Here is a 13,268-nt window from a genome sequence, read left to right as displayed (position 1 = left end):
GAATTTCTGGAAAAACGACTTAGAAATGCAGGGAGAAAAGTCCCTTCGCAGGGGTGAAGTTGTTGGCGGCATTTTTAAGCCCCCGAGTGACATACCAACCTCCAGCGGCGATGGTAGACCTCGCCGCACAGCCAGAGCCAAAACCGGTCCCCTGACCACCTCCCTGCTCGAAGCGGGGACCCCAGGAATCAGGCCTGAATCCTCCCGGCCGGGACCCCAGACCCGGGATTCCGGACCTCGCCCTCGTCCCCAACCCCCACTACCGCCTCCCCCGTCCTCCCCCCTCCACGTGACAAGAGCCGGAACCGTCACTTCCGGCGGCGCAGGCAACGCGCCTGCGCGGGGCGCCTTGCCTCAGTGAGCGGTTGGCAGGGGCGCCGCGCCGCCAACGGCCGCGAGTGGCGGGCGGCGCGGGTTCGGCCGGGGCGGCGGCGGCGCGGTCCAGCGGCCGTGAGGCCTGAGTGGTCCAGCCCACTCCTCGGAAGGGACCGGCCGCCCCGCCCCCTTGGCCCTCTCCCCCGCTGGCGCCCTCCTCCGGGGTTCGCGCTCCGGGCGCCGAGCGCGGCGGCGAGGGCGCCCGAGGCACTGGCGGAGGCGGCCGCGTCGCTCCCGCACTCGGGCCCGCCCCCTCGCGCCCCGCCCCGTCCCCGCCCTCCTCACCGCCCTCTGCGGGAGCCCGGCAGCTGCAGCGGAGCCGCGGAGCGGGCGGCGGGGCCGGGGCAGTGCGCTCGGGGCGCGCGGAATGTGAGGCTCGGCGGGCCGCAGCGCGCACGGACGCTCGGACAGGCGAGGGGCGCTGACCCCTCGCGGACGCCCCGGCCGCGCGCGCCGGGCCGGGCACTCGCCGTCTCGCTCGCCCTTACGCGCGCCCCGCGCCCTCCAGCGCGCCGGCGGGACCATGAAGAAGTTCTCTCGAATGCCCAAGTCGGAGGGCGGCGGCGGCGGCGGCGGAGCGGCGGGTGGCGGGGCCGGCGGGGCCGGGGCCGGTAGCTCGTCCGTGGGGGTCCGGGTGTTCGCGGTCGGCCGCTACCAGGTCACCCTGGAGGAGTCGCTGGCCGAAGGTACGGGCGCCCGGGGAGGCTCGGGCAGGCAGGTGAGGGAGGGCTGGGGTGTGGCGGTAGCTTCTCCCGTTCTCTCCCGCTTCTTTCCGCGCCCTCGCGGCTCACTCTTTCCTGCTGCCTCGGCCAGGCCGGCGGGGGCTCGCGCCTAAGTCGGCTTTTCTCGCCGCCGGCAGCTCTGACCCGTGCACAGTACTTTAAGTGCGAGTTGTCATTTTCACTCCCTCTTGAGGCTGGGAGACAAATAGGAAACATCTTCGCGAGGGCTGCGGTGTCATGATTGAACCAGTGACTCATTAGAGGTTCAGATCGAGCAGGATTGGGGCTCCCCGCTCCGGCTCAGGCGGCTGTCCTGCACTAGCCTCTCCACCCGCGCCGCAGGGCTCAGGACCCCGCAGCCCCGGGTGTTCGCCTGGGTTTGCTCCTGCTCAGTCATCTGTTGAAAAAGAAATTTATTTCTGTGTGCGCGCGTGCTGGAGGTGATGCTTTGCCCCAGATTTCAGTCAGTGGGTTGCCATTGGGGGAGCAGGTAAACTTGAAGCTCGCTTTGTTATTTAGAATCTTCTCTATGAGACCAGTTGCTGGTCATGTCCTTGCAGGACGTCTCTTTGATAGTACTTGAAAAGGCGGTACGAAAGGTTAACTTTCACTTGAGAAGTTTTGTTCATTATCAAAATGTTATGTCAGCAGTTGCAATGCTGCTTACAAAAACGTTTATTCTGTTAAAAAAAAGACAAAGATCCTACACTTTAGTTTTGTGTATCGTGCATAATCGGCTTGTAGGAGATAACTCTTGTTTTGTCGCGTGTTTTATTGGCTTTTGAGTTTTTAATCGCAGAATGATATTACGGAAAAAATACTTAAATATTTCTCAAGAAATCATTTGTTGGTGTGCTTAGCCCCTCACTTGTGTCCGACTCTTTGTGACCCCATGAACAGTAGCCCACCAGGCTCCTCTGTCCATGGGATTGTCCAGGCAAGAATACTGGAATGGGTTGCCGTTTCCTTCTCCAAATTTGTTGGTAAATGGCCCTTTTAAGTTCCAGGATTAAGAGAGAAGAAATCAAAGACAGTAGTTTTGGTTCTCTGAGAGCTAGTTGTTGATGTGGTTTGGAGACAGTAGACTGAGATTCTACTTGTGCTTTTTGAAATGCTGTAAACAATAGCAAATGAGTACAAGAGGAAAAATGGAAGGTTATTGTCTATTAAATACTCTAAAGAGAAAGAAGATTTGAATGGTTCAGGGATGGATGCATTGTTTGGCAACTATTGCCCCTAGTAATGAGCCTGGCTGAACCTTAGACAGGTGGGAGGAGGATCCTTAGCTTGTCAAGTAATAAGTGTATGGTAATGGGTGTTGACAGACAGATTTACTACGCTGTGAAAGTTCCTATCGCATTATTTTACAGGAATTTCAAATGTTTGAGTTGTAGCTTGAGCTGTAGGTTTTCAGAAGACATGGCTGTTAACTCACATGCTGTACTTCTGTCTTTTGAACTGTAGTAACTAATTCAAGTGTGACGAGTAATATTACACTCACTTCATTTCACTAAACCCCAGATGCGTCTTTATTTAATAGAAGGAAATCATCAACATTTCATGAAACTAGACTTCGGATTTGTAGCTTTTGCCACTGCTCCATGCATGTCCTATGATTACTTCTGAGCAAGCTATTTTCAACAGAAAGTAATTTTGGAAAAGGCAAATAAAAAAATTTCAAAAGGGGAGTGCTCAACCACACACAAAAAAATTTAAAAGAAAATTTTTTTCAATCACTAATGTCACTGTTAATGTTCCACTGCCTTTTGCCATAATTTGTCATTTCTCTTGGAAAAATCTGCAGTCAGTCAAGTGTTAGGAGGAAGCAAGCACTGAAAAACTCTTTTGAAAGACTGGCACTCCCCCCCCCCCCCCCCCCCCCCAACATCCCAGCTCCTGGACCTAGGCTTTTGGCCTTCTGTGGAGGGAAGGCTGAGTCCTTGGTCTTGTTCTCTTGTGTATTTCTTCTCTTTCCAGCACACACACAACTGAAATTATCTATATTCGGTTTACTCTTTGATTCTGATGATATATTGTCATTTCATATGCTTCATATCCTCTCTTCTTTCCAAATATGCCACAGTGTAGATGTTTAAGTACAAATGTGGTTTACATTCAAGAATGATCATTCCTTTAATTTACAGATATATTTGCCCAGTTGTAAGATTATGGCAAGTGCTTATGAAAAGGCGTTAGAGTTTAGAGCACCTGAACTGGGGAGAGGTTTAACCATTGAGTGGGAAAAAGGTAGAAGCAAAGATAGCAAAAAACAAGCTTAGTAGGTTTTATGTTTTTGTTTTCTGTCAGTGTTGTTTAAATGGAGCCAGGACTCCAGATGCTCTGTCCTGAGTGTTTTGCCATGCTGCTGCTCAGGATGACTTCTGCAGTGTCTTTGAGTCCTCAGTCAACCTGGTGGGAGGGCTACCTGTCTCCCTCCCCGTGTACATATTTGATTCTCATTATTCATAGAGCTTATGTTCTATAACGTCGTCAACAGTGATTTAGCAAATATGGAATCATTGTGCCTAGGGGAAATACAGTGTTAGGGTACCACAAGTCTCTGTTCACGTTTTTGCTAGTCAGTCAATATAAACTTTGTTTTATGTGTGTTTCTGTTTCAAGACACCTTGTTTAGTATAGTTCACTCATTAACATTGAATTCATGGCCAACAGTACTGTAGTTCGTGCCTAAATGAAGCTTAGCGAACACACAGATTTTCTCTGTAAGGGACATCATAGCCTTCTTGCTCTAAGGAATGCTAGGTGGACAACATTTTGGCACTAAACAACAGAATCATCAGTAAAAACCACAAAAACAAGAAAAACATGACTCGGTATAGACCTTGAAAAGGGCCCTTGCTTACAGTATGAGAGCTGAAAGAAGGCAGAGTAATACCTCTTTGATGGCAGCTGGCCTACTCAAAATTTTTGCCACTGCGCAGTCTGCAAATGACTATGAAAATGCTATTGTTTTGATTTTGGGATATTGTATTGATTTCAGGGATACAAATTTTGACAAGTAAGCATGTTTACAAATATGAACTCAAGTAATGAAGATCAGCTGTATATGAAGATACACATGCACATATATGTTTTATATAGTCTATTATAATTTTAGAAACCTAGATTCTTAGGGGTATACTTATGTTGTGTGTTGGTGTAGTTTCCTTTCTGAAATGTTATACACTTCATATCGTAATCTCTTTTTAGTTAAGAATATATGTGTTGGAAAATACTGAGAACTTGCACCTTTTTAGTTCTTGCTAAAAGTTGAAACAACTGATACGACAGGCATTTTCATGGTTTTCCTCAAAAAACAGTTTTGTTTAGTTTCAGGAATGCAAGTTCAGTTTTAGGTTAGGCTGTAGAAATGAGCTAGAGCTATATGTAAATTTTAGCTTGAAATAGTATCAAATTGTCAAGCACATGTAATTCAGTGTCACCTTCTAAGTTTTTACCAAAACATAGGACCACTTTTGGATAACATGCCTTCAGTCTAGTCAGAAGAATTTAATGTTGATTGATAGTGAAAAGGGTGGGTTCTCCAGTAGGGGACTTTTCGCCTTAAATGTCTTTGGTAAAAAGTGGACTTAAATGGGGAGCAGCGTAGAGGGCAGGACACCATCCATAATTTGTTGACATAATCTAACCATGAGGTTATGGGGCTGGATAGGAATGATATTTTGAATATGATTGGGTACATAGGACTTTCTGACATGGGCATGGGGAAGTGGTGTTGGCACTGTCAGAAATTGGAAAAAAAAATTTACTACAGATTTCTCTAAAAGTATCTTGGTAACTCTTTCAGAGTTAACTGCTTGGAGTAAGGTGAATATAGTCTAGGTGCCAACTAATTCTCATTGTTAATTTTACAGAAATTACATCATTTCTGTAAAATGAATGTAAAGTACTTCTGATTTTGCAATATAAATCAATAAGAAAAATGATGTATTTAAGCATGATGTTTCATGCAGGAATTATCTGTAGCTACCCAGTAACATGTAAGTTAAAGTTTCTAAGAGATAAGAGAGACAGCAGAAGGGGAGGATTTAATAAAGATATCAACAACTGTTCCTATTCCCTATTTATGAAATGCCTTCTTTAAAAAAATGCCAAGCTCTGTACTAGGAGAACAAAACAGATATTTCTTTGGCCTTATGGAACTTATAGTCTAGTGTAGATGATAAAATCAGTCAGGTTAATGTAGTTGGCAGTTTAGATAATTGTTGTGACAAGAAAGCATAGGGTTTTATGAGCAAATAACTGATTCAGTTTATATTGGTGGATTAGGAAGGCCCCTCACTCCCCCCCTTTTTTTTGACGTTTTAGCAGAAATCTGAAGTTTGAGGAGGGTTAAATAAAGGCAGAGGTGTGAAGGTGGGGGTGGTGTGGAGTATGTTATGAAGAGAGAAATTCCTCTGTAGGGAAGAGTTTCAGAAATTGAAGGAAGTCTGGAGCCATCGACCGAAGTGAATGAATCATGTGAAAGAAGGACCAGGATGATATTGGAGCAGAGACTAGGATCTAGGTCTTTGTATGACATGTTGGGCATTTAGATTTTATCTGAAAATGCGGTGGGAAGCCAGTGAAGGAGTTAAATTTGGGCCGTGACATGCTCTGATTTGTGTTTTCGTAAGATCATGGTGTTTGCCCTGTGGTGTTTGAGAGGTATACAAATTAGATGATTAGTTACGAGGGTGGCAGTGGGGACGGAGCCTAATGTTACTAATGCTTGAATGGGAGGACCTGGTGTGGATACATGGAGATGGGTGTTGCAGGAAGTGTGAAGAATGACTTGCTCATGCACCTCTTGGATGGAGGTGCTCTGAGATTGAGATGGGAAGAGTAGAGAAGGAACAGAATTTGGGGGCTGGGGGTGGAGGTTGGAAGAATATTCAGTAATTCCGGACATGTTTAGTTGAGAAATCTGTGAGGAAATACTTGTCAAGTGGGAGGCTGAATATATGGTCTGGTACTCAGCAAAGGTGTTGGGCTTAGAGACAGGTACTTGGGATTAGTGAGCATTTATTTGACTGTTATTTTCAGCTCTGGGATAGGATGGGTGTAGGAGAGCGCGCAGAATGAGAAGGGGAAGGCTGTCATGAAGGACTCCTGTGGATCATTGGTTTCAGACATTAGAGTTTATTAGAATCATTTATTTGGAGAGCTTGGTAAACCACAGATTGCTGAGCCTGACATCCAGAGTTTGATTTTGTATGGCTGGGCAGAGCCCATAATTTTCATTTCTACCAACTTGCTCATCAGTGCAGATACTGCTGGTCCAGGAAGCATGCCTTGAGAACCATGCCTTAAGAGTAGGCAGAGACTGAGAAGACGAAAAAGGAGCTGCCAGAGAGGCAGAGGAATACAGGAGAATCTGATGCCTTGAAACTGAGGAGTGAAGGGAGGGAGGGAACAGTTGTGTCGCTGAGAAGTCATCTTACTTGGTTACATTTTTTGGCCAGGCATTTGTGATTATAATGGGCTTCCCTGGTGGCTCAGTGGTAAAGAATCCTCCTGCCAATGCAGGAGACAAGGGTTCAATCTCTGGGTTGGGAAGATCCCCTGGAGGAGTAAATGGCAACCCACTCCAATATGCTTGCCTGGGAAATCGCATGGACAGAGGAGCCTGGCAGGCTGCGGTCCTTGGTGTTGCAGAAGAGTCAGACACAACTTAGCGACTAAACAGCAAGTTCATGATTGTGCGTGCTCAGTCTTTCACCTCCCTGGTGAAACTTAGCTGTGATTGTTTTCTGGTAAGGCTCTTTGCTCCAGCCACAGGGTGCTTCCCTCCTGGTTCCCGGGTTGAATCTCCTGTTTGCTTTTCACTCTGCGTCTCTAACCCTAGCTTCCTAACTGCTGGCTCTGATCATTCCCTTCTTCCTGTGGACATTTGTAGCTGTTTGCTTTTTCTTCTCTTATCACATTTAATCTTTTGTCTTGAGATATAATTATGTAAGCACTTGGAAACAGGTGATTAATTATTGTTCCTGTCTCAACACCCCTAGCAGATAGTGAAATTCTGGAGGCTAGGACTCTCCATTAATTGTTTTTTGTGTCACAAAAATTGCGTCATCAGAGGCATTCAAATACTTTTCAAAGGAAATGATTTTTCACTTTTTTTTGGGAAACCAGAATTTTTCAGTAGAATTTAGGATCTAATTTGCAAATTAAGAAGTACCAGTGGAGGACTCTTTAGTTCTTGTCCCCTCACAGGTCTTCTGCTTAGGCCTGGGAACCCTGAATTTTCTACTTTCGGTGAAGACAAATTTGCAAAGTGGCATTTCATTTAGCTTCCTTGAAACAGCAAAGAAAGAATAACATGGATGCCCCCTTAAGTCATCTTTCTCTGTTGACATTATATTTTTCTTTATTTAGCAAAAGTGGCCGAGTTAAAAAAAAGAAAAGCATTTTTACATGCCATTGTGAAATTGTTTTATATTCTGCAGTTGGTTTTGACAGTCTTTTTTTTTTTTTTGATGGAGAGTATTTTGAGGACAGGGTCTTATTTATTTATCTCTGTATTTTTAGTCCTGTGCAGTAATTTTCAGTTGTTGTTGAAATTAAACTGTAACACATAGCTAATACCTAGTATGAAAATCAGTAGGTAATGTGTGATATTGACAAGATAATTTGTGATGGTACCTAACAGCGCATGCCAAATCTCTCAGTAAATATGGATTAGTTTCTGGTTCAGATTTAGTTGTAAGCTTTCAGTGAAATTTGATTCTGGCATTGTAGTAACTTGCTTTTACATTAGGTGGTACATTTATCCTGAAGTAAGTGTCACATGTTTGTAAAAATTCCAAATCATTTTGATCAGATGATTATTATATGGCATTCAGCCACATATAATTTGTAGGTTCCTGTTAGTTATATAGAATTTTGACCTTGATAGCAGTATGTGCTTTCCCAATAATGTGAAAGTAATTTGCAGCAAAGGGTGTTACATAGAATCCTGTTAACACATGCTTCTGTTTTGGGTTCTGTTATCATTGTAGGGACAGCTCCTAGGATGTAATTTTGATCACTGATATATTTTCTTTAGATGTGGCAGTTTATTCAAGGACAAGATACTAACACTAAATTTCCAATACTTCAAAAATATGTAGTGGAAATTGTACACCTACCTCCAATGTGTGTGAGCTCAGTCGCGGTCATGTCTTTTGAGACCCCATGAGCTGTAGCCTGCAAGGCTCCTCTGTCCATGGGATTCCTAGGCAAGAATAGTGGAGTGGGTTACCATTTTCTTCTCTGGGGAGCTTCCCAACCCAGGGACCAAACCCACGTCTCCTGCATTGGCAGGTGGATTTTTTACCATTGAGCCACCTGGGAAGCCCATTTATCTCCAGTAAAGGTGCTAAATTTGCACTGATATGTCAAATTTCTGTGATTTTTTAGCTGTAGTCAACTTTGTGGGGTTAGTACTGACATTTTCATGCTGAGCAAATTGGAAAGGTTGTCTTTGGTTATTTTAACAATAATGGGAATAAATTAATATTTGTTACTATCTTTCCATTATGGAGTTCGCAGGAGGGAAAGATAGAAAATTGGTGTTAGAAGTATTAAGGAACATACTAGAAGGTAGAATTGATGTCTGTCCTTACTTTGATTCCTGATCTTTGGTGTTCTTTACTGATCTTGTGTATTATCTGGGGTTCTCTTTTACCCCTTCTCTCCTTGTTTTCTTTTTTTTTCCTTTTGTTGTCAAAACTCAAAGTAGAACATACACATTATTAGAACACATTTGGTAGCTATCAAATGATTAAAGCCTTGATCTGGAATTCTGAAATTAAGAGTATGGACGGCAGTTTCAAAGCTGCACGAGGTTTCATCTGCAAGGGCTTGAGGCTGCTCATTCCTTGATTTTTATCCTGCATCCATCTGGTGAACCATTTATGTACCCACAAGCCACTATTTTTAGGGGACTTGGTTGGGATGTTGAGTGGTTAATGACTGAGCTGTTTTAAATAGTTGGGTGCTTAGTTAATTTGGAGATTGTCTCAGTCTGTATGTATCATCTTTACAGTTGAGATCAGTCAGCACATTTCTGCTAGGTTTCAAGACTTACGAAAGTGGTTGTCAGGCCTTTTCATAGAGGGACTTTGTTTATGGAATTTTAGGTTTGTCCTAGAATTCCAGTAACCTTGAGGGCATAGTTGGGATGTAACCTTTTGAGAGGCACTTTGCAATGGATATTGTTTTAAAATGTGAAATATTTGTTGCTACTAGTTTTCCTGTTTTAAATTTAAATTTTGAAATGGTGCCTTCTTGGAGGCAACTATTAAAAAAAAAAAAAGGTGAAACTTGGGAGTTAGACCATCTGCTAATCCCAGTTAATGCCACTAACTCACATTGTGACATTTTGACCTCAGTTTCCTCAAGGAAAATAATGAAGTGGGTCAAGATAAAGCTGTAACATCTTTTTCTGTTTTGACTTTCGCTGATTCTGCCTGTGTAACTGAATCTTACTGCTCCTGCCGATAAGAGCAGAGCGTGGAAAAGGAGGGCTAATGAGCAGTTTTAGGATTGAGATCGTAATGAAAGGATTGTGTGTAGTTATCATACATTTGTATTCTTTGGCAAATTTCAGTATAGGGTAGCGGTTTATTTCTTATTACATGGTATAAAGCCATTTCTTAATCATTGGAAAAGAGTCTTTTATAAGAAGTTATCTTGTGTGTTAGCCTCAAGGTAGAGGACCAATGCTCAGGTAAAATACCATGGCATTTCAGAGCCCAGTTCAATTTCAAGGGCCTTGGCACCTTAGTTGCTGCTTTTGTCATTTTAATGATTTGTTTTCTCCCAGTGATTGGTCTATATATGTTTTTTGAAGGGTATCTGGAAGTAAAAAAACTCCTTTTACAAATTTTTGCTTAGAAAGAATATATGAGGAAGGGTTATAGTAATATTTTCTCTGAGCAAGTTTATGGATAGAAAGTTTAACTGTGTTACGTGTGAAGAACTAGTTACTTTTTGTTTCCATTGCTGTCAGCTCTAGTTTGGGTCCCTAATACTTCTTAAAGAAATACATTCTCATGTGGACTATTCCTCCCCTTTTAGGCTCTTTACTCATCAAAGCAACTCTTATATTTCTACTAATTTGTTCTTCTGGAAGTGGACTTCTGATTTTGTCACCCTCTTATATGCTTAAGCAAGTGAAATGCAGACTCAGTACTGTGGGATTCAAGGTCCTCTGTAACGTGACTCCAAACCCCTTTCCAGCCTTCATCTCTCACTCCACCCCTGGGTGTATGTCGCTATTGCACATCTGCTTCTGTCTCCTACACTTCTTTTGTGCTTTATCATTCCTGATTTTCAGTTTATGTTGTTGTATTTGCCTGAAGGCAGATACCTGCCTCTCCAGGTCTGTTGAAATTGGATCTTGCAGCACTCATTTAATATACCGTTAATTAATTGCAGTCTTTATTTTTCCATGAAACCCTGTGTGCAACCAAATGAGTGCAGTTACATCTTCCTTTGATGCCTTGTGTAGCAACTGTTTCTCATGTTGCACTTACTTTACATGGTTTTGTTCTATTCCAAGAAAATTCCTGATAAAAAGTTTCCTCTGCTGCAAGATTAAAAGCTCCTTTAAAATTTGGCTTATATTCATCATTTATCTCTTGCAGTGCTATACTTGTGATACATGTAAGAGATTGAGGTATTGAACTGAAAACAGTCCGAAGGCCTGTAAAAATTTATTGTTAAACAGTTGGATAGCAAACTAGACTTGATGTATCCTGTTGTTCAGTTGATATTTAGGAACAGATTAGCCCTATTTTTCAAGTTATGTCCCTTTATAGAAATTAAAATAAGTAGATACATTTATAATGATGTAGGTACAGTGTTGTCTAGATAGATTAAAAAACACAACCAGATTTATTTGTGAATTTCTAGCCTATTTTACTTCTGTTATGATTACACAAATAGTGCATCTTTGTTTTGTGGGTACTGCGTTGCTCTTATTAGGTATGACTCTCAGAAATACTCTAGCCTAAATTCCCCTGACCCATGTCATCTTTAAGAAAGCCACAACTGTGGGACAGAGAGAGTGAGCTGAGGAGGCCTAGTGTATGTGCTCTGAGTAACGAATCTTAAGGAAGTATCAGAGTTGGAAATGATCAAGTGGCTAAGGCTTTCTCTTCAGTGACTGATAGTACCAAGGTTTAATGTGACAGCTGGAATCTAAGAGAAGGAGAGATTAGCAAGAGAGGCATCTCCTTAATGCTTTGCTTGGAGGAACATATGACCATTTCTTTGGAGGACCTCTCTAATTAGTCTGTGATATTGGAGGTGCTCATTTTCTAGCGGAGAGACATTGACTTTTTTTTGATTGGAAAATTTGTAAGCCTTAGCATAAGAGATCAGAGGGTAGCAAACTAAGTCTTTATGCAGTTTTCTTAGTAACTCATCATTACCACCCTTAGCATTCTTGTATTTCTTCTTTGGTTTTCTGGAAGAGAGGTTTCTAACACACTCCTTCCCTTGCCTAATTGCTATATTTACTTGTTTTCCTTAGATTTAAAAAAATTTCTTTTTTGGTGTGCGTGTGCGTGACTTGGCCATAGTTCGAGCTAATGGAGATTTTTACATACTTAACTATTGTCTTTTGAATGAGGTGGTCAGTGATTAGTCTAAATTTTGATATTCATTCTGGAATCATTAAGATATTAGTACTTATAATACAGTAAACTATTTTACTTAATGAATGTTTTCAGGACTAATTTTCTAGGGAGTAGGATTATGCATCACTGACCATGACCCACTTTTTCATTCTCTTTCCTGCATAACAGAATCTCTCCTTCTGAATATTAATGGTCTGTCTGTTCTTTGTGTAACAGCAACAAAAAAGATGCCACTGACTCATGATCAGTAGGACATGGATTTTGAGTTATTTTTCCAGAAGTAGGATGAGTATGTGTTCAGCTCTGCTCAGGTTTTTAATGGTCTGTTTTGTGATCTGTGACAGAAGTTTTTAAGACCGTTAACTAGTGCTGGTGCTGTAGTGCAGAAATGTAGACCTAAAGAGGATTTTGTTTTCCAGCTAGCCTAGTTCAAATCCTGGTGAATAGTTAACCAGATTGTTAAACCTTTGTTTATTTTTTATCTTTTAATAAAATATTATTTATAAAATTCTAAGGATCTCAATCCAAATTGATAGTTTATATGTATGTATTTAAAATCCAGTGAACTAGCTGTTACAGCTTTGTTCTTCAGCTCACTGAAGTGGGACTTGAGAAATGTTGCAAATCCATGGATTGAAAGAAAGCATGTGTTTGTGTATGACATTTTGCCCGTAGTATCATGTTAGAAGTGAGTTTGCAAGGTGCTGTATGAATTCATCTTATTCAGAGTTGGATGTAACTATTTTGATGGCCCATAAATTTCTAGCATGAGAAACTCCTGTTTACAGAGTTAAGGTTCAAATTTGTCCTCACTTTAAAATAGTAGCTGTCTTAATAAAAGCTACATGTATTTTAAAAGGTTATGGTGGGCCATTATGGATATTCTGAGGTCAATTCTGTTGAGTTTTGCTTTTTTGGAAGACTAAATATAGGGATGGAGTGGTGGGTGGCGTACAAGGATCTGCATGAAGGCAAAGGCCTTCCCAGCTTCCTTCAGAGAATATCCCCAGTGGTCTATTAAATGGAGTTGGTGGTGCTGGACTAACAGTCTATCTTTTAAAATGCTAGAGCCTCATTAAATCTCCTGTAATTGCAGCAATTATCCAATTTTAGTTCCCTTATTTAACTGTGAGAAAATAGCGTAAGGGATGAGCCCGAAGTCACACTGTTAGTGTTGGTTGTGGAGGGCAGACTTCAGGTCTCAGGACTTCAACTTAGCACTCCTCCCACTACATGTGGGCTCTTTAATTGGCTCTTGTACACATTCAAATTTTGGCCTTTGGTTGGAGTGGGACTTTGAGCAGACTTAAGGGATCAGAGGACTTTTAATATTCTGGAGGCAGCTGGAGTATTAATGGGTACCTGAGGAGTCTGAGGTGGAAGGAGGTATTCCCAAACATTTTTGAGTTAAAGTTTTTTCACTTTCCTAAGGCCATGAAACCATGTGTTGCAGTTGTTTAAGGTGTCAGAATTAACATTAAAAGGTTTAAAATTACACCTTTCCCCCAAATTAGTCTTATCTCAGTTTAGAAAGATTCAGCCC

The 13,268-nt window shown here is 42.2% G+C and overlaps 1 protein-coding gene across 2 annotated transcripts in view; it reads left to right on the top strand.

The window, feature by feature from the left end:
- The first annotated feature begins 861 nt into the window (after positions 1-861).
- BMP2K (BMP2 inducible kinase) overlaps positions 862-13,268 on the top strand; it is a 112,512-nt gene continuing 100,105 nt past the window's right edge. The window contains exon 1 of one of the 2 annotated variants that reach the window (XM_061145726.1): positions 862-1,061. In XM_061145726.1, coding sequence (XP_061001709.1) covers positions 899-1,061 — 163 coding nt within the window. In that variant the 5' untranslated portion in view covers positions 862-898. The remainder of the gene's footprint in view (positions 1,062-13,268) is intronic. The other variant, XM_061145727.1, reaches the window with a different exon arrangement.

This window comes from Dama dama, chromosome 6 (genome assembly GCF_033118175.1).
Source record: "Dama dama isolate Ldn47 chromosome 6, ASM3311817v1, whole genome shotgun sequence".
Lineage (NCBI taxonomy): Eukaryota > Metazoa > Chordata > Mammalia > Artiodactyla > Cervidae > Dama > Dama dama.
This window is presented reverse-complemented; position numbering and strand designations above follow the sequence as displayed.